Source organism: Eutrigla gurnardus (genome assembly GCF_963514095.1).
Source record: "Eutrigla gurnardus genome assembly, chromosome: 6".
NCBI classification, from domain to species: Eukaryota; Metazoa; Chordata; class Actinopteri; order Perciformes; family Triglidae; genus Eutrigla; species Eutrigla gurnardus.
Genome location: NC_139920.1, coordinates 11,332,470 through 11,353,381, shown reverse-complemented (window position 1 = coordinate 11,353,381; position 20,912 = coordinate 11,332,470). Strand labels below are relative to the sequence as shown.

Here is a 20,912-nt window from a genome sequence, read left to right as displayed (position 1 = left end):
CACTCTAGTGTTGAATAGCGTCTAACATGTTCACTCATTTTCAGTGCTTCTTCTTCCAGACTGGCTCTGCTTCTTCTTAATTTTTTTTTTTTTTCTCACTCATGGGGCGGGCGCAGCGGACTATTCAGCCAATCATGGCCGTTGTTCTGAGGCAAACGCATACACGTCACTCGTAGCTCACATTTAGAAAAGCACGATTGGCTGAAACAGATGCCTTCAGATTCACAAAAAAACTCTGACAGACAGTTGCGACAGGCTGATTACAACCACACATTCACGGAATGGTGAAATTATCGTATTTCTGGTCTTTTTTGGGATTATTGATCGTACATCGTACAGAGGGCAAAATTATCGTACAAATACGATAATTATCGTACACCTGGCAACACTGTGGTCATGTGACCCCTCAAACTCTTGAATCTGCATTATTTACACAGTTTACACAAAACAGTCTGGATTTCAAAATAAAGTTATCCTTTCACATACTTACAACATATTAATAAAATATCAACAGAAAAATGTCTCTCAGACAGTTACAGTTATCACTGATAATTATTTTTATTTAATTCACACATTTATTATTTAATTCATAACGACATTCTTTTTTTCTTTTTTTATTCTTCATGTCATTTATCATTTCATTTCATCCCAGAGGTCTTTTTGATTCAGTTGGTGGTCCTGTGGAGCAAAACTTTAGAAAAGATGATTTCATTGGTTCATTTCAGTTAGCTGAAGTGCTATTGGTTAAAGTGATTAAACGTGTTAAAAACACTTGGTAGGAGGAACTGTGCAAGCAGATAAAAGTCCGGTGATCCACTGAAGCGACCCTGGGAACGTGTTGTTTTATTATTTTCCTTTCTCGGGGAGTACTCTGATGCATTAGCAAATATCTCCGTGAGCTAGCTTACCCTCGTGGTGTTTCAGCTGCCGCGAAAGAGCATAGGTCACGGTGTTGTGGTAATTTTCTAATGTTCGTGAGCGTGAGTTTCGTTTGAGTGTAAAAAAAATGCGCACCCTGCTGGTGAAATTAAAGAACTACAACTTCACACTACAACTACAACTAATTCAGACTGTATAGCTCAACATGGTTAAACTAGAAATATTGGGATTACACTGTGCGTGTGACCTACGGGACATTTAGAGACCGAGCACTGGCCCCTACAGCAGTGTCTTTGAGAAAATGAGCCTACTTCTCACTTGATTTATTATCTCAGTAAACATTGTAAACATGAGTTTATTGTCTCAATCTGTAGTTTCAAGTCTTCTCTAATACAGCCTGATGTTCATTTAGTAAATCATGGTACATTTAGAGTCAAATAGACCATAAAGCAGAACGCAGGGCATGCTTAAGGGGCAGGGCTTCCTTGTGATTGACAGGTCACTACCATCAGTTAGCTACTAAGATGACTTTAACACTTAGCTGTAAAGTTGACTTTGAATTATGAAGCTAACTCTTTTGAACAGCTTCACACTGGAATCCTGATGGATCCAGACCCAGTAAGGTTGTTGCTCTGCTACTTGTGTTCATCAGATCCACCCATCGCTCCTCCAGAGGATTCCCACAAGATCTCCACGACCAAAATGCCCTCATTGTGCCTTTAAGTGCACCACAAAACACTCTCATACGAATAACATTTAATGATCAGTATAAAATATTCATTAGAGTATTTCATATTTTAATATATTTACTTAACTTTTGAGAGCAGCTGCATGGTGATGTAGTCGGTAGCATCGTCGCCTCACAGCGGGAGGTTCCCGGGTTCAATTCCCGGTTTGGGTTTAGGTTCCTTCTGTGTGGAGTTTGCAAATTATCTAAATAAATTAGATCAATATGTTTCAGGTGTAAATGCAGAAACACGCCACTCCCACAAATACTGTAAAGAGATTGTGATGGTGTGTTATGTAAATATGGCATGAAGACATCTTCTAGTTTTAATTTCTTAAATACATATGTTTTTTTATTGAGGACAACGATCACTAATCACAGGCTATTTAGTAAAAATAACAGCAGTAAGCAGAGATATATTTATGATTTAATTTATTTCAACATCTTCATCTGGCCAATAATAATATAAAATAATATAAGAAAGAGTCCATCCACAGCCCTTCACAATAAGAGCTGTAGGTAAAGAGGCTGCCACTTCAACCTCTGTTCATTGATGACATCATATCCTGTGATGACCAGCCAGTGTCCATCACCATCACTGTCCTGTGTCTGTCCATCTATGGCTGCATGCTTTCAGTTCACCGCTGTAACATGACGTCCTCCTACATCCTGCGGTGGCTGAAACTGAATTATATGTAATTGCTGCTCCTCTGGGTGAACTGGTAAAGTCGCATCATTTTCCACAGCAGATTTCCTCCCGCGACAACCAGAATGACCATCACTCTCATATGGTTCTGGGTTTTCAAGTGCCATCAGAGAAAGTCCTGGGTCTCAGTGCTGCAGTCGAAGGTGGGTTAAGACTGGTCCTGTGGGAAGGCGATGGGGTAGATCTGGCTGTAGTGATCCACAAAGTGGGCCTCAAGGCCCTGGCTGATGTAGTCCGGCAGGTCAGAGAAGTCCTTCCTGTTCTCGTTTGGGAGGATGATGCAGGTCACACCAGCACGACGGGCCTGACAGGGACAAGAAAAACCAGCTCACATTCTTGAGGAAATGCACAAATGAGTGGGAACCGATTCACTACGACTAATGAATGGTACACTTCAAAATACAAGACAGATCTCCAGGTGCTTCACATACAGGGTCAAAACAACTATACTATTTTCTCTCTCAGGCCAGCACAGAGGTGCTGATGCATGCTTTTATCTCTTGTCGTTTAGATTATTGTAATGCCCTGCTCTCTGGTCTTCCCAAAAAGAACATATACAATTTACAGTTATTACAGAATTCAGCCGCACGCGTGCTGACGAGGACCAGAGGGCGGGAGCACATTACACCAGTTTTAGAATCGCTGCATTGGCTCCCTGTGCGTTTCAGGATCGATTTTAAGGTTCTTTTACTAGTTTTTAAATGTCTTAATGGTCTTGGGCCTTCTTATTTATCTGCAACACTTTTACCTTATCAACCCTCACGGAACCTGAGGTCCTCCGGTGCTGGCCTTTTAACCATACCAAAAGTAAGAACTAAAACACACGGGGAGGCGGCGTTCGGTTTCTATGGCCCCCGATTGTGGAACAGCCTGCCGGAGAACCTCAGGGCCGCAGACAATGTTGATGTTTTTAAAAAGAGGCTCAAGACCCACCTTTTTAATCAGGCTTTTAACTGACTTGTTTTATTCTTTCTAATTCCTTTTATGCCTCTTACATTTTTTATTATGATTCTATTTTACATTATTTATTTTAGCTTATCCTGTTTTACTGTTTTATATATTATATTTATTTATTTTTATTGTTTCATTTATTGGGTCTATTTTATAGATTTTGATGCATTTTACTGTTTTTATTCCCTCAGTTTTTAGCTTCTACCTTTTTATCTTATTTTGCTGTTTTAGCCCCTCGGTTTTCCAGTGTTTTCCTCCTGGGGGCCGACCGCACCGGGAGCTGTCTCTGGTCCACCGTTGGGGGTGCTGTCCCGTGGACGGCCCTGGCCCGGGTGGCTGAAGAGCTCTACACCTTGGTGTGGAGCCTCCTGTCTGCCTAGGCTGGGGTGGTCCCTGTGGTGGCGCCCCCTGCAGTCATGGACCATGATTCCTCTCGGTGTGCGTCGGCCCCCAAAGGTAGCTTCTTCCTCACCTCAGATCTTGGTGCCCAGCCATGTCTCTTCAGTGACAGATAGTGTATGTGTGTGGGTGTGTGTGTGGGTGTGTATGTCTGTGCATTTGGCAATGTGTGTGTGTGAGTGTGTATGTCTCTGTGTATCTCTGTGTATATTTGTGGGGGTGGGAGGTTTGGGTTTCATGGTGTTTCTTTGTTGTTCACATTTTGTTTTGTTTTTGTTTTGTTCACTCTTATTTTCTGTAGGGCACTTTGTGTTACTGCAGAGTATGAAAGGTGCCATATAAATAAAGCTTGATTTGATTTGATTTGATTTGATTTGATATAGGACAACGTTAAAAAGAGCTACAAAATAACCATGTGATGGAAATAGGGTGAATACAATTATGAACAAAACATCTCGAGACCCAAGTTTAAAAGTGAATTCAATTAGAGGATTTGATTCGATTAGATTCAGACTCAGCAGTGACAGCAGTGGGTTCAGAATGTACTTGCAGATATAATATATATAGTAAGGTGATGTTCATACTGTAGCGCAGGAATCAGACACTTGAATACAGTGTGAAGGAGTGTATGGAGGAGGAGGAGGCTGCTACAGGAAACCTCCGCAGTCACAGAGGCCAGTTTAGTTTTGATGAAGTTAATGAATCCAACGTGAGATAGGAAGGGCCCGGCATGTGTACCGTTACAGCCGAGCTTAGAGTCAGTGATCTGGCCAGACCTGCTTAGCTTCAGTGAGCAGCTCCAGGCTACGTTAGCTGCTACTACACTGATCTGCACCTGTCGGCAGTCCAGTTGAATGGTGGGTAATTTACATGTTTGTGTATTGTACTCACAGCAATGGTTTTCTCTTTGATTCCTCCTACTGGCAGTATTTTACCCGTCAGTGACACTTCACCCGTCATGGCGACATTTTGACGCACCGGTCGGTTCGTTGCCAGGGACAACAGTGCTGTGACAATGGTGCAGCCAGCGCTTGGTCCGTCCTTGGGAGTTGCCCCCTGGAAACAAACAAGACAGTGGTTTTGATACGATCCCAGTGGACAATAAAGCTGGACGTGTCTCATCTACACATAGTGGCTTTAAACACTTCCATGCTGTTAAATACTATGCAAATTAAATATATATATTTTTTGTAAAGAATAAGTAAGAGGAAGAAAGAGATTGAGCAATAGTAATCTGTACTGTATCGCCATGGTTACCTCAGGGACATGCAGGTGCAGATGGGAGTTGACCAGGAAGTGATTTTCTGGTTCCTGGGTCATCAGGAAGGCTCTGGCGAAGGTCGAAGCGATCTTTGCGCTTTCCTTCATGACGTCACCCAGCTGACCTGCAGAGCAGCAACACCTTTAATACATCTCAGTTCAGTATCTGGCGCAGGCATCAGACTCAGATGGAGGGTTTCCTGACTCACCTGTAACCTCCAGAGACCCATCCCCTTTAGGCTCCTCTCGTCCAGCAGGGCGGCGCAGTGACGTCTCGATGAACAACGTCGACCCTCCTACAGAGATGGCAAATGTACCTTTAGCATGCAACGTCTTTTACTGCTACTGCTGTGAACATGTGTGTGTGTGTGTGTGTGTGTGTGTGTCTCTCTCACCCATAGAGGTCCACGCCAGTCCCATAACCACTCCTGGTGGGGTGACGTCGTACATTCGATCCACTGTGAAAATAGGTTTACCCACGTAGACCTGCAGGTTGTCGGGCGTAATGGCCACTGAGGTTTGTTCGCCGCTGACGATACTGAACGCCACCTTACGGAAAACCTGAAGGATGGAAAACTGATTACAGCCAACAAAGAGTCTGGAGGATATGCTTCTCTCTGGTGTGACACACTGATTAAAATGAGAAGTAATGCTGTTTCAGTTCAGTTTCCAAATGAAAAAAAGAGAATTATAGGTTATTTTTCCGAGCTGTCCTCCCTCCCACTACACCCCAGTACTCCCTGCTGGTCCCATTAAAGGACAAGGTAGTAGACTGTGCTGCTGGCTTTGTTCTACAGGAGAGTAGGCAATGGATGTGAATTGTTGCCAATGAAAAAAAACTCTTAAAATGGCAACAAAACAGGAATTACTTGACCTCACATTTTGTAAAGAAACACATTTTTGTTGTGAATATCGTAAAAGTCACCATTAAAAAAATAGCAACATAGTGTGAGTCTGTTCTTTCTGATCATTCCTGGAGACCTATTGCTTCTATGTTTCACATTTCTACCTCGATAAGCCCAATAATGGAAAATTCACTGCAATCTGCAATAAAGTCCTGTATATCATCACCGTCCCTACATGTGTGTACCGAAGCTTCGCGGTATCTGACCTTTTCCACTTGTTTCTGCAGGTTCCTGACTCCAGACTCCCTGCAGTACTGCCTGATGAGCAGACTGAGGGCGTCGGATGAGATGGAGGCCTTCTCCTCCGTCAGACCACAATGAGAGCGGAGCTGAGGGACCAGGTATTGCTGGACAGATAGACAGACATATTCCTCTATTTACTTACACCACTATGATTACAAATACATAATTATAACAACAAAACACTTTAAGGAGAAAAACTATGAAACGGTAGGCAATAAAAAGAACCAACAGAATCCCACCTCAGCGATAGCCAGCTTCTCCTGGGCCACATATCCAGACACATTGATCATCTCCATCCGGTCTCTGAGGGGCTCAGGGATGGTGTCAACCACATTGGCCGTGCAGATGAACAAAACCTTTATTGTTTATTGGAGCAGACAGACAGATGGGCAGGGCTTACATCATTTGCATTATACATGCCACGTTTCACATGAATGCATGTAAAAAAGGAGAGCTCCCTGGATATGTTTGAATGGTAATATAAATGAAGAGACATAAAGAGCTCACACCTTTGACAGATCTACAGGAACATCCAGGTAGTGGTCGAGGAAGTTGGCGTTCTGTTCAGGGTCCAGAAGCTCCAGCAGAGCGGAGGATGGATCGCCCTGGTAACCACGTCCCATCTTATCCACCTGGTAATCAATCAATCACTCTTTGTTTGTAAAGCATCTTTCATACAGTTTACTGCAGCTTGAAGCCGAAATATAAGACAGAACAAACTTGGATGGAGAAAACATCAGAAAAGACAAAAGCAGTTGAGCGAGTTAACAGTTATGGATGATGGAGCAGCACATGACTCTGACCTCGTCTATGAGCACCAGAGGGTTCTCAGTCTTGGTCTTCTTCAGGCACTGGATGATCTTCCCCGGCATCGCTCCAACATAAGTTCTCCTGGAGATACAATCGCATTTAAAAAATCATGTCCACACATTTAATCTACTTGCAGCCTGACTAAGCAACAGTTTAGCATTTAAGCATTAAGATTAACATGAAGAGTTGTCCTCAGTAGTTATAACCCATCACATAGCAGGTGCACATCAGCGGTCGCCATTGGTTTACTTTGTCTCTTCCTGTTCAGAGCCTGTTCAATACCAGACAGACCATAATGTTCCTCAATAATACTGGCAGTGTAGACTTCCACACCTGTGTCCTTTAATCTCAGCCACATCGGTCATGCCTCCCACGCTGAACCTGAAGTACTGTCTGTTGAGGGCTCTGGCAATGGAGCGGGCGATGGAGGTCTTTCCTACACCTGGAGGGCCGTAGAAACACAGGATCTTCCCCTGAGTGGAGCCACGGAGCTGGCTCACCGCTATGAACTCCTGCACAAAGAAAGGAGGTCATGGTACTTTTTAATTTCTTGTGCTTTTAATGCTGTGTGTGTGTGTGTGTGTGTGTGTGTGTGTGCTAACCAATATGCGCTTCTTGACATCATCCATCCCATAATGGTCTTCTTCCAGAACCTCTTTAGCCCTCGCCAATGATAAGTTCTCTTCACTGTTGGTGCCCCAGGGCATGCTGGTCAGCCAGTCCAGGTAGTTACGGGTGACACTGAAACACACAGATGTTGTCGTTTATTCAAATACAACAGATCTGTTTGAGTGTCAGAACTCACTCTGTCCTTCACTCTCGGTACAGAAGAGTCGCTGTGCTCCCAGGATGCAGGGTTACTTCTGATTCCTAGAGTCTGAAGAGTGTCTTGAGGAAACTTCTGTTATGATGTGACACTTTATAAATAAAGTGAATTGAAATTGAACCAAGTGACATCATAACTCAAAGGCCTCTCAGGCTAGTAAGAGAAAAAAAGACCAAGACCAACTTGAACTCTGAGGAGTGGTTGTCCAGCAGTCCCAGTTTGTTGAGTTCCTCGTTGATGATGTCCATGATGTGTGGTGGGACGGTCCTCTCTTTGAGTCGCTCTCTAAACTTCTCCTCGATGGCTTCTTTGTCCTCTTTTTCCAGACCCAGCTCCTGAAAGGGTTAGGGTTAGGGGTACATTGTTTTAATGGGTCCAAGTCCACAGACCTGCTGGAGCTGGTCCTGGGGGACTTACACATCATCATTACTGGTTTGGAAGGTGCACTGGTGTGACACACAGACACAATGACAGACAGTCTGTTCTACCTTCTTGATGATTTTCAGCTGTTCCTGCAGCAGGTACTTCCTGTGGGTCTGTTTGATCTTCTCCTCCACCTGTGAGCAGAGCAGGGAGACAGATGAGTCATGGATGGCTATGAACACAGCGGTGGCTACAGCTTGTACATGTTTGACCTCTGACCTCTCGGCCCAGTCGCTGCTGCAGTTTACTCAGCTCATACTCTTTCTTCAGCAGGGACAGAGCCTTGTAGAGACGCTTCGGGATCTGGAGAGACACACAGCAATGGGTTTCAAAGGCCTGGACACTTTCAACTCATCAATGGAAGGACCTAAATATCAACATATAAACATATATGATCTTTGGGAGGAGCATTCTTTATCAGAAGTCCTTATTCTTTATCTTCGTGACCAAACCTACGGCCTGAAACACAATGAAACAGTGAAACAGAATATTTGAGCAGTGTACAGTGACGAGGGATTTCAGACAAATCCTTCTCATCTGATTGGACCACTGAAAAGTAGAATGTAGACTGTGGCTCCACACACACCATTGATGGCTGGATGGATACCACGACGGCTAGCTTATGTAAGCAAACGTATTTTGTTTTACAGGAAGAAAAGATACATTTTTGTTTGCATCTATTGATAAACAGTGATCTATGTGTCATCTAAAAAGGCTAAAAGTGCATTTTCTGTTTAATTTCAACTTTAATTTTGCTATTTTGATTGGGTTTTATAGGGTTATTACTGGGGGAATGGCTCAAGGGTGTAAAACATAAAGCTGATACATCTGCATTATATGATTCAGTATAAGAGACAATCACATGGATGTCTGTTTATAGAGCAGCACACAGCTTCATCACTGTAGGACTGTCCAGTCTGCTCACATTGGTCTCCTCCAGGACGTCCTGTAGTTCCTGTGACTCTGCTCCCGTCAGAGCTGCACCCATGTCGCTGAGGTAAATGGGATTATCAACCACCCTCTGACCGGCCTGCATCATCTGGAGGACTGACTCTCTGAAACACATTTCACAGCATTTAAATTCCATTAAAGAGAAGAAGAGGAAGAGAAGGTACTGTAGTAAACGGGAGTGAAAGGGCTCAGAATTTGGAGTGAAGTAGAAAAGCTATCAGATAAAGCTCATACTTGTGTGTTTCCTTCAACGACACACAAGTGATGTTTTCAGCTGAAGACAGAGACGTGTTTTAAAGTCATCTTTATGAAAATGACTCAGAGTGACAGCATCTGAATACTTTAGATTACTTTTTACATAACACACACTATATGATTTATCTGCTGGATGTCAATTCAAGATGGAGAGAGAGAGAGAGAGAGAGAGTCATTGGAAACAAAAAACAGGGTCAGGACTCATTGTGACAGGTACTGGACTAACCTGTACAGGGGGTTCAGAGCGATGATGTCCCTGATGGTCTTCACTATCTCTGCTGTCAGTGCCTGCGCACACACACACACACACATGTACACACACACACACGCACGTTTGATGTGTTTTCTGACATCTGCAACAGAATCTACCTGAAAACCTCCCTACTGTTCATACATGCACTGTGTGTTGTGTACCTTGACCTCCTCTGTGACAGTGAACTGCTCATGTTGAATGTTGTCCACTTCCACCATCAGGATGTCGGAGGAGGCCAGAGGCTGGAGCTCTGGACTCAAGTCTGCTTCTGAAATCTGACCAACAACAACAACTTTAAGTTAAATGTGAGAAAGAATAGAAACGGTAAATATTTCTTCTTCTGCCACCACTAATGAACTAATCTCTTCCAACGCTCTGGGGCCAGGCTTCTCTGAAATGGGAGTGAACCCGAGCCTGAGATGGACGCCGTCGAGGTCTCCGTCCCAGCTGCCTCCGGTCTTCCCTGCTGAGATGGCTAGTGATGACCACTGTGGTGGGACGTGTTGGGCTGATAAATACTAATTATCTTCATCTATATCCTTTTATTGTGTCAAAGTCACCTATAGTGGTTATTTATGTAAAAACTCAATTCACATATTTAGGAATTAAAAGAATGTATTTTATGAATAACAAATCTTGGCATTCATAGTTTAAACTATGTATATTGGATATTGATTTCAGGATCTTTTTTGGCAAATATGAGTCCTCTGACATATTACAGCTCTTCAGCTTGTCTAAATCGCTAGGGTGCAAATAGACAATAATTGGATTTTTTCCCCCTCTCCCTTCTCTTATTGTCTTCTTTTTCAGTTTATTTATCACTTTGTTTTATTTATTTATTCCATGCTGTCCCCTGTTACTTATTTGAGCACTTAAACCAATGACACCTTTTAAAAAAAAGGTCATAGATATCGCCTCATTCATTTGTCCCATCATTCTCGCCGCCTGGCCCAAATTCCCGTCTTTGCATTGACTTTATATATAATCGTGCCGCTGTTCGCTCTGTGTTTGGTCAGCATTAGTCTGACTACAGCTGGAGAGCTACATACTGACAGCATGTGTAGAAGGCTACAGACGTGACATGTGAGGGTCATGTGACAGACCTTGTCCTCAAGCTGCTCCGACAGAGATCCCGCTTGCTCCTTGCGGCTGCGCTTGGCTTTGCGTCTCGTTTGAGGTTTGGGTTGGGACTCTGACTCAGGCTCTGACCACACGGTGGGCGTAGCTGCCTCCTCAGGCTCCATCTCCAGCTGTTTTGTGATCCGGATCCTGACAGACCAGAGTACAGCAGTGTAGTCTATAGCAGAGGTCTACACAACGTGGAGGTTTTCATTCCCAACAGTCGTGGTTCTAACCTGCGGTGTCCCATGACGATCATCCTCAGCTTGTCTCCCAGGTCCTGCATCTCATGAATCTGAACAAAGGTCCCTGTAGAATAGATGGCATCTAGAGACTCCACCACATCGGTCTCATTACTGCAAGAGACCCAAGCATACAGACATGGATAGAGCACACGCCACTGATTAGTACGGACACAAAGATGCGATTAGCTGCTTTAAAATAAAAGTCTTCCATTGCTTGAGAGGTTTTAAAAACAACAAGCGTTCACATTAAAGGAGAGAAGAAGTCCCAGTTACACCAGGTGTTAGAAACCAGGTGAGTGACGGGTTCTTCTGCATGAAGCCAACCATCAGACTTACCTATCATCTTTCTTCAGGAAGACACCAGCGTACGGCTGAGCCAGACGAACCTTCCTCCTCAACAGCTCCATCAGCGCTTTGTTCTTTACCTGACAGGAAGACAGACACACACCACACACACTCAGCAGCTGAAGACAACGTCGGTAACGGCAACAAAGGTTCCCTGCAGGGGGGTTCTACAGAAGGGGAACATTAAGGTCCTTCCACTGTCGTCTGGACTGATTAGTTATCAGTGCAGTGGTGGTGACAGATGTTACACATCTGCAGAGGCTGAAGGCGAGTATGCCTGTCCACATAAAAGAACTGAGAAAGGCGGTCCTCCTAATTCACGGCCACATTATAGCTGCTGTCTTAAATATCTTTAGTGTACATCTTTAAAGAAACCATGTGTAGACTTTTTAATCATTCCACTCCATTTGCCACAAGTACATCACTGTGACATCCAGTGTAGATAGCCATCCACTATTTGACAGATCAGTTGTTGGTTGGTTGTTGTTAGTTTACATGTATGAAAGCCTCTAACCAGTGTGTTAGTTTACATGTATGACAGCCTCTAACCAGTGTGTTAGTTTATATGTATGACAGCCTGTTATTTTACATGTATGACAGCCTCTAACCAGTGTGTTAGTTCATATGTATGACAGCCTCTAACCAGTGTGTTAGTTCATATGTATGACAGCCTCTAACCAGTGTGTTAGTTTACATGTATGAAAGCCTCTAACCAGTGTGTCAGTTCATATGTATGAAAGCCTCTAACCAGTGTGTTAGTTTACATGTATGAAAGCCTCTAACCAGTGTGTTAGTTTACATGTATGAAAGCCTCTAACCAGTGTGTCAGTTCATATGTATGACAGCCTCTAACCAGTGTGTTAGTTTACATGTATGACAGCCTCTAACCAGTGTGTCAGTTCATATGTATGACAGCCTCTAACCAGTGTGTCAGTTCATATGTATGACAGCCTCTAACCAGTGTGTCAGTTCATATGTATGACAGCCTCTAACCAGTGTGTCAGTTCATATGTATGACAGCCTCTAACCAGTGTGTTAGTTTACATGTATGAAAGCCTCTACTATCAATGTGTTAGTTTACATGTATAAAACCGGTATCACCGCCTCTAACCAGTGTGTTAGTTTATATGTATGACAGCCTGTTATTTTACATGTATGACAGCCTCTAACCAGTGTGTTAGTTTACATGTATGAAAGCCTCTAACCAGTGTGTTAGTTTACATGTATAAAACCGGTATCACCGCCTCTAACCAGTGTGTTAGTTCATATGTATGACAGCCTCTAACCAGTGTGTTAGTTCATATGTATGACAGCCTCTAACCAGTGTGTTAGTTTACATGTATGAAAGCCTCTAACCAGTGTGTTAGTTTACATGTATGAAAGCCTCTAACCAGTGTGTTAGTTTACATGTATGAAAGCCTCTAACCAGTGTGTCAGTTCATATGTATGACAGCCTCTAACCAGTGTGTTAGTTTACATGTATGAAAGCCTCTAACCAGTGTGTTAGTTTACATGTATCATCGCCTCTAAGAAGTGTGCTAGTTTACATGTATGACAGCCTCTAACCAGTGTGTCAGTTCATATGTATGACAGCCTCTAACCAGTGTGTTAGTTTACATGTATGAAAGCCTCTAACCAGTGTGTTAGTTTACATGTATGACAGCCTCTAACCAGTGTGTCAGTTCATATGTATGACAGCCTCTAACCAGTGTGTCAGTTCATATGTATGACAGCCTCTAACCAGTGTGTCAGTTCATATGTATGACAGCCTCTAACCAGTGTGTCAGTTCATATGTATGACAGCCTCTAACCAGTGTGTTAGTTTACATGTATGAAAGCCTCTACTATCAATGTGTTAGTTTACATGTATAAAACCGGTATCACCGCCTCTAACCAGTGTGTTAGTTTACATGTATCATCGCCTCTAAGAAGTGTGCTAGTTTACATGTATGACAGCCTCTAACCAGTGTGTTAGTTTACATGTATGACAGCCTCTAACCAGTGTGTTAGTTTACATGTATGACAGCCTCTAACCAGTGTGTTAGTTTACATGTATGACAGCCTCTAACCAGTGTGTTAGTTTACATGTATCACCGCCTCTAACCAGTGTGCTAGTTTACATGTATAAATTAAAACCGGTACCACCGCCTCTACTTTCAGTGTGTTAGTTTACATGTATCACCGCCTCTACTTTCAGTGTGTTAGTTTACATGTATCACCGCCTCTAACCAGTGTGCTAGTTTACATGTATAATATAAAACCGGTATCTCCATGTCACTGAACAAGTGTTGCTTTGATGTTGCATCATCCCGTGTTCGTGACCTCCCGTATTCCCTCACCTCTATGATCTTGATGAAGCGAGGGAACACGGGGTTCCGGCTCACTGCGATCAGCGGCACGTTGGGAAACACCTCTGGGACCATCATTGGGGTGAGAGCCGTCATCTGGGGTCCGCTGTACGGCCCTCCCCCATCTCCCCCAGACTCCTCTCCCCCAGAACCCGCACTCTCTCCGCCGTCCTCCCCAGAGAAGCCCGCTCCGCTGGCCCGGTTCCCGTACATCCTGTCCTGGATCATGTAGGGTCGACCCGGCGTTAGGAAATCGGTCTGACCGCGGACAACGACCCCGACCCGCATCCACCTATGAGGTCCAGCTGTCATCGCTGTGCTGACAGGAAGGTCGGAGAAAAACCGTGGAGGCTGGAACCGGCTCAGGTACGAGGTGTCGGTCCTGGTGTGGGTCCGGAACCCCCCGGACCAGTTGAGCTTTACAACTAGAGCCGAGTTTCTGTGCAGCAGTCTGGCAGCGCCGAACATCTTCATGCACGTCGCCATGTTGATCTGGAGATTTCAACAGCATCTGCATGTGACCAACTACTCCCGTCGGTGTTTGATTACGTCATGCTCCACCTTCTTCGTCTGGTATTTTATGGCGTTACGGTGCAACAGCGCCACTAGCTGGTATGGCGTTGGAGCAGGACTCTAATTATTATTCTCTAATCTTGTACTATCATTGACGTAATAATGAAACCTAGAATTGTGAATGAAATACAAATTTTCTTTGAAGCATCTTTGTAACTGTGAACATAGCTATAGACAGTGTTTATTTTCTATATGTTTTTACTACTGATGAATGTACATAAACAGCATTGTGAGCTCGAGGACTCATTGTGAAATATTAATGTTTATATTACTTCCATACACCACTTCTCTTCTCTCCTCTTCCCAACAGGCTTCTTGTGTTGGATGATTCATTATGTTCTTTTAAATCCACCAGTCATTTAAAGATCTTTCTACTTGTAATGTTGGTGTTGCTCTCATAGCATCTCTACATGGTCTCAAAGCCTAATACTGAATATGATGTACTGGCTGCAGAGTAAGGCTTTGTTATTATTGGTATTATTTGGTGTCAGTGTAAATAAATAAAGTTTCTGTTTACAGTCAGTGTTTCTCTGTATGTCACTGAAGTTTAACATGACTCTGCACACGCCCCACATTATTTACATCTATGTTTATTTGCTAGCAGCCTCTTCTTCACTGCCTGTGTTGGTGCATGGCGTCATTTCACAGGTTCACACGTGTGTGTGCATCCTTGTGCATGTGCACAAGAACAAACTAACCAGGTAAAACTTTTTCCATACTGTTTTAGTGGTGAAAACCTCCCCAAGACACCTTTCATGGTAAATGGACCTGCATTTATAAAGCACTTTTCTAGCTTATTAGCTAGGCGCTTTACACTACATTCAGTCTCTTTTACCCGTTCACACACACATTCATACACTGATGCAGAGGAGCCACCTGCACATCAGGATCTACACATTCACACACATTCACACGCCGATGACCCAACGCCTTCCCTCTAGGAGGACAACTTGCTTTACCTCTGAGCCACAGCCGCCCACAACATGTGGGTCGACCCTGACCGTTGCCTCATCTTTACACGACTGAACTTATCGACCTGAATCTACACTCTCGAGCCACGTTGCTTGAACTGATTTATTTGTCCATTGAATGACATATAAACAATGTAGGAATGTAAAATGTGTGTTCTCAGTCGTCATCTTCCTCCTCGTCTTCCTCCGTGTCCTCTTCCGGGGGAATTTGCTCTGCCTCTAAAGATTCTTTCCATTGATGCTCCTCCTCCAGTGATGGGTCCAGGACTTCGGTGATCTCTGGTCCACTGGGATATTCTGTCTGTGGTAGTGGGGGGACAGACGGGTTGTAGCTTTCCCCCGTATACTTCAGACCCCATCCGACATAAATGTTCTCAAACCTCCTGGATTAACACACAGCACAGGCTTGTTTGGAAACTGTAACATTGCCATCAGGACACTGTGAGAAATCTCTTCACCTACTTTCCACAAGCGTATGCATAAGCCCCCGGCCAGAGGTTAGACCGTAGAACAGCTACTGCATGCTGGGAGGTGAGGGACGAGGACATCTTGGACGTCCACGGAGGAATGTTGAACATTTCTGAGGGACACAAATATTAAAAAGACTGAGCTGCCTTCGAGGATAAAAGTTTGGTTTCAGAAGTGAAGTCATAAATTCATCAACCTAAAAAAAGAAACTCTGTACATACTGTTTTATTAATATGCATTTATATCAATAAAGCAAATTATATATTATGACTGAACTGGTTATCAGGCTTTGCATTATAAAAGTTGTGATTTTCCTACCAATGATGTTCAAACAAAAACATTTGACTAGAAAATGCTTTCCCCGCATGTGAACGCATGTGAATGCTGAAAGCTTAAATAAATTGCAAAACATTGCTGAAGATACAGAAGTATTGACGTGAAACAGCATTGCACTGCACTGCTGAAAAACCTGGAAACTGAATTGGTTGCTGAACTACATCGTTTAAGAATCCCAGAGCTGAATATATTACTAGGAAGCTGTAAACATAATTGATCATGTCAAACGTTTAATATAGGCTAAAAGAAGAAATACTTTCTACTTTAAAACTTGGAAAAGAAGCACAAATGTCCATAAAGGACAAAACATTTAGAAATTTAGGGGACCCTGTGTGAGTAAATCTTTTTTTATTTATTTATTCTTTATTTTTTTCTGGCATAGACGCCTTTAATTTAGCAGTAGACAGACAGGAAACACGGGAGAGAGAAGGGGATGTGACATGCAGCAAAGAACCTTTTGAACCCATCACTGGTTTGACTGACCTGCATCCTGGGAGAGGGGGGTGAGCAGATGTGGTCCAACTTCTGGCTCAATCTCATCAGGCTCCTCTTCCATCTCCTCAGCCTCTCTGTCCTCGGAAGAGTCTAGTCCTGGTTTCACAGCCAGGTTCACCCAGGTACAGCGGCCCTAAAGCAGTCCACATTGGTACGTTAAAGAACGGCACATAAACCAGCCGAGAACTGTTCCATGCAGCTGCTTCCAGCACACTTGTACCTGCTGCAGGATGTGCTGAACATGATGCACCCAGGTGGACAATGACTCGGCCATCTCAACAACAGGAACGCCCTCAAAGTCAGGATTGGCTTCGTAGCTGGACTGGGGGCCCTCGTCTTCCTCGTCTCCCTCCTCCTCCCCGGCCAGGTAGAAGCCCTTGGGGCTGACCTGCGTGCCAGCAGAGATGCGAGCGATCTGTGCTCTCAGATAGTTGGCTTCATTCCCGGGGAAAGGCGGGTAGCTTACAACCGGGGCGTCCAGCCTCCCAGTGAAGAATTTACGGATCTGACGAGCTGCAGTGATCTGTGCTGGAATGACTGGAGGGAGCTTTACCCAAGGAAGGCCAGGCTCTTTGCACACGTAATAAACACACTTGTTGGCCCCTGTTCCCGGGGCCTCCTGGGGCACCGCTGGTAGGGGTTTGTAGGTGGACTGAGGAAGTGGATCCATCTGAAAGCACCAGACAAACGACTCTGTAGAACATTCTGGAAAAAGACTGAATGAATCAAATCAAATGTCCATTTCTTCACCATCACAGAGTATTGTTAATGGCAGGTACAATATAATATTATTTTAAGAAATAGAAAATAAATACCTCAATAAAATACAGTAAGGGCAGATTCAATTCTTAGCAGTGAAAGATGTATTTAATTGTGCATATACTGCATTTGTTTGCATAAGAGTTTAGACTTTATCAAATATGTAGGAAAGAATGAAAATGTAGGTCATCTTTCCAAAAGTATTATTTCTGCGTAGTGCAAACATTCTGGCATTTTACAGAACAAATCTTCTTTCTGTGTTCTGATTATCAGCGGTAGGTCTTCACATCTTCACCATCTTCCCATCGTCTCAACATTCATGGGTCCATTCTGACTGCAGACCTTTGTGGCATCTCCTGTTGTTTCCTGTCTGAGCTTCACTAGTAACTAGTTGAACATGCTGAACATGCTACTTTGTTATTCTTTTGTTTGCTGTGAAGAATAGTATCTTGAAAATAAATTAGACGATTATCTGGTACATTGCTTGAGTGCGTTCCACTACCTCACCTCATTCTCTTTCTCCTCCTCCTCAGCTCCTTCATCACTGCTCTTCTCGTGATCTTCCTCCCCGTCTCTGACTTCAGCTTCAGCAACTATGTAGTTGCTCTCTGTTCCCAGGATTTTGCCCCACAGTCTGCAGTGCAGCAGCGCCTGCGACTCAACGACCTGCCTCAGTGACAGGAAGACCCTCTGCATCTCCTCTCGGCCCAGACCCACTCCAGCCTGCTCCAGGTAGAAGCCAATCTCACTGACGTTAGGAAGAGGTGTTTCCAGCTGATGAAGAACAGGGTACAATCAGTCCCATATTGTGGTTTAAGATACTTCCAGGTGAGGCATGCAGGCACAATGATAATGGTGACATTTCCATTCCTGGCAGGTTTTATCAGGAATAAAAAGATAAACATGAATATATAGAAAAGCAGCTTCCTGTGAAAACCACACGCAGCAATGACAGGGGAGAGCTTAAGAGTTGTTATGCAAGACTATAAACATTATAAAGAGATTCATGATTCATATATATGCATAATGTGTTATTATTCATGTGCTTTATGCATTACAGACATGACCATCATAGTAAGTCAAAAGCCTTTAATGTTGTTTTAAACACAATCAGGAACAAACGGTCTGTGACTCTGTATAAAGGGATCTTTATTTTAGAGTCAGTCAATAGTACTGATGTTTACATTCAATTAATAAATCAATAGAAATGTTTGACAGTTGAGTTGTCAAACATTTCTATTGCTGCTCCACAGCTTTCCTTTAATGTATTGTGTAGGCCTGATATACAGAATATATTTGCAGAGATGGACAGGTGTCCAAAGCTTTGAATAGCAGGTTGACATAAAATCACTAATGTTAAGTTTAAGTGCTCATTTGATCCATCAGCAGCCCTAAACAGTTATAGTTAAGCACAAGTGGTTTAGGGGTCTACATGGTCTACTTATAAGGGGGTAGGTGGCTTGTGTCTGAACTGAGGGGCTCTTTGTATCTTCTTGTCATAAGTAACCACACAATTATAAAATGCAGTTTAAAAATATAAACTTGGACCAAATCAAGACAAGTTAACAAGATTAGGAATGAAACCAGACTTTGGATGACAGCTGTCAGTACTTCATCACAGTTATTGACATGTGCCACATATGAGAAGAGTAAAAGTAGTTTACATAGTATCAGTAGCAAATGTAACATAGCTAAGCTACTCTGCGGTCTCTCCTTCAAAGACACAAATGTATGGTGTAGGTGTCAAATACCAGCTCCTCATCCTGCTCAGGCTCTTCTGGTCCAGAAAACAGCTGGCGCTGCTGCTCAGCCAGCAGCTCAGCAGCTGTAGTCTGGTGAACGTTTCCCAGGGTGCTCTGCTGGTCTTCAAATAAACCTCTCTTCACATCTTGGCTCATATACTCAAACACATCCACCGCATTCTGTGGACGCTCATCCATCACCTTAATCAGCAGCCGGGTGAGGTGGTCATAGCTGGAACATTTAAGAAGTTTAGTCCTTTTAGAGAACGTTCATTCTCACACACATAAACGCATAATTATATGACAAACGTACTGCTGTATGGAGAACAGTCATGTTCCTTAAAGACTGGCACCATGGATCCATTCTGCTTGTATTATGATATTAAGCTCCCTTTCCCCTTACTGATGACTTAGTGTTACTGATGACTCAGTTTCATTATTTCATCATTTCATTTAATTCTTCTTTGCTGTGTTGCTGAATCATTTGACCATTTTTGTGTTGAGTACATGTGAGTACATGTACTAACTAGAAGTCTTTCACAATGCATGGAGGAGAAACTAAAAGACAAAGTATTAAAGAGAGACAGCTGCTTCGAAGAGTGATGCAAATGTGTGAAAAATATCGTAATAATGTTTTGATTGCAGTCATTTTGACATAAAAGTGAGGTGTGTCTCCAAGTGTTAGATGTGTCTTATATGTATTCCGTTCGTTAAGATCCGTGAGGATCACCAACCAAGCTAAGCTAACGTTAGCCAAATTGACCCGGGAGCCACGAGTCAACTTGTTACCATTTACAGGTTACTTACAGGTTCATGTTGCTCTCTGTGCTATTTGTCATCATGAAAGCCTTGAACGAGGCCGCTGACTGCTCTCTCTGCTCACTGCTGTCCATCTTTCTTCACCCGTTTAGCTAGCATGAACGGTGCGTTGGGAAACAGCGGCGTGTTGCTATGGTTACTCTAACAATGGCTGCCATGCTCGCGAGTAAACAGCGAGTCCAGAGAGACGTTGGTATCTTTATACATCGATCACCTGGATATATGACTATTATTGTTGCCGTTCATAAATAGTAATAGTGTAACCACACTACCGTGTTACTGAGCAGACCACACGTTTGTTTACATGAAAAGACAGCTTCTCTTGGGATTTGAAGTCACTTTAATCCAGAAAAACAAGGCAATTAAGCCGGTAGAAAAGCAGAAGAATATACACCGATCAGCCATAACACTTTGACCACGGACAGATGAAGTGAATAACACGGACTATTGCGTTATCATAGCACCTGTCAGTGGGTGGGATATATGAGGCAGTGAACACTTGTCCTCAAAGATGAGTCTTAGAAGCAGGAAATATGGGCAAGCATAAGATGTGATCGACTTTGACAAGGGTCAAATTGTGATGACTAGATAGATAACATATATACTTTATTGATCCAGCTACTCTAGCTCAAATTGCTGAAATAGTTCATGCTAGTTCTGATAGAAAAGTGTCAGAAGACAAAGTAGATCGCAGTTTGATTCGATGGGGCTGCGTAGCTGCAGACCAGTCAGGGTGCCCATGCTGACCCCTGTCCACTGCCAAAAGCACCGACAATGGGCACAGGAGCATGAGAACTAGACCATGGAGCAATGGAAAAAGGTGGCCTGGTCTGATGAATCACTTTTCGTTTGATATCACATGGATTGCTGGGTGCGTGTGTCGCTTAGCTGGGGAACACATGGCACCAAGATGCACTATGGGAAGAAGGCAAGCCGGCGGAGGAAGTGTGATGCTTTGGGAAATGTTCTGCTGGGAAACCTTGGGTCCTGCCATTCATGTGGATGTTACTTTGACCATTTCATGGAAACAATATTCCCTGATGGCAGTGGCCTCTTTCTGCAGAATTACACGCCCTGCCACAAAGCAGAAACGGTTCAGGAATG

At 43.5% G+C, this 20,912-nt stretch overlaps 2 protein-coding genes across 2 annotated transcripts; both read right to left on the bottom strand.

The window, feature by feature from the left end:
* Positions 1–2,021: 2,021 nt before the first annotated feature.
* On the bottom strand, positions 2,022–14,179 carry lonp1 (lon peptidase 1, mitochondrial). Its single transcript, XM_084011472.1, has 21 exons — positions 13,637–14,179; positions 11,289–11,377; positions 10,944–11,063; positions 10,692–10,857; positions 9,750–9,863; positions 9,562–9,623; positions 9,055–9,184; positions 8,349–8,432; positions 8,195–8,263; positions 7,890–8,041; positions 7,483–7,621; positions 7,214–7,392; positions 6,874–6,961; positions 6,580–6,702; positions 6,310–6,426; positions 6,034–6,174; positions 5,318–5,483; positions 5,132–5,218; positions 4,920–5,047; positions 4,554–4,718; positions 2,022–2,616 (listed from the first exon to the last, which is right to left on the bottom strand). The coding sequence occupies exons 1-21, from the start codon at positions 14,129–14,131 to the stop codon at positions 2,461–2,463; spliced, it is 2,970 nt and encodes a 989-aa protein (XP_083867598.1). The 5' UTR covers positions 14,132–14,179; the 3' UTR covers positions 2,022–2,460.
* A 1,030-nt stretch (positions 14,180–15,209) lies between these two features.
* On the bottom strand, positions 15,210–19,915 carry rsph4a (radial spoke head component 4A). The gene is made up of 7 exons (XM_084011057.1): positions 19,797–19,915; positions 18,999–19,221; positions 17,755–18,021; positions 16,709–17,158; positions 16,477–16,621; positions 15,652–15,769; positions 15,210–15,572 (listed from the first exon to the last, which is right to left on the bottom strand). Exons 1-7 carry the CDS (start codon positions 19,880–19,882, stop codon positions 15,347–15,349), a joined length of 1,515 nt encoding a protein of 504 aa, XP_083867183.1. The 5' UTR covers positions 19,883–19,915; the 3' UTR covers positions 15,210–15,346.
* Positions 19,916–20,912: the final 997 nt, after the last annotated feature.

What these genes read in the sequence shown, in the direction of transcription:
- lonp1 (XM_084011472.1), bottom strand. Translation starts at nt 14,131, where the DNA reads ATGGCGACGTGCATGAAGATGTTCGGCGCTGCCAGACTGCTGCACAGA. An exon ending in AGCAGCGACTGGGCCGAGAG is followed by an intron (nt 8,264 to 8,348) that starts GTCAGAGGTCAA and finishes CTCTGCTCACAG; the next exon opens with GTGGAGGAGAAGATCAAACA. An exon ending in CTCTGGTGCTCATAGACGAG is followed by an intron (nt 6,703 to 6,873) that starts GTCAGAGTCATG and finishes ATTGATTACCAG; the next exon opens with GTGGATAAGATGGGACGTGG.
- rsph4a (XM_084011057.1), bottom strand. Translation starts at nt 19,882, where the DNA reads ATGGACAGCAGTGAGCAGAGAGAGCAGTCAGCGGCCTCGTTCAAGGCT. An exon ending in AGGAGGAGAAAGAGAATGAG is followed by an intron (nt 17,159 to 17,754) that starts GTGAGGTAGTGG and finishes TGGTGCTTTCAG; the next exon opens with ATGGATCCACTTCCTCAGTC. An exon ending in TTCAGCACATCCTGCAGCAG is followed by an intron (nt 16,622 to 16,708) that starts GTACAAGTGTGC and finishes GGACTGCTTTAG; the next exon opens with GGCCGCTGTACCTGGGTGAA.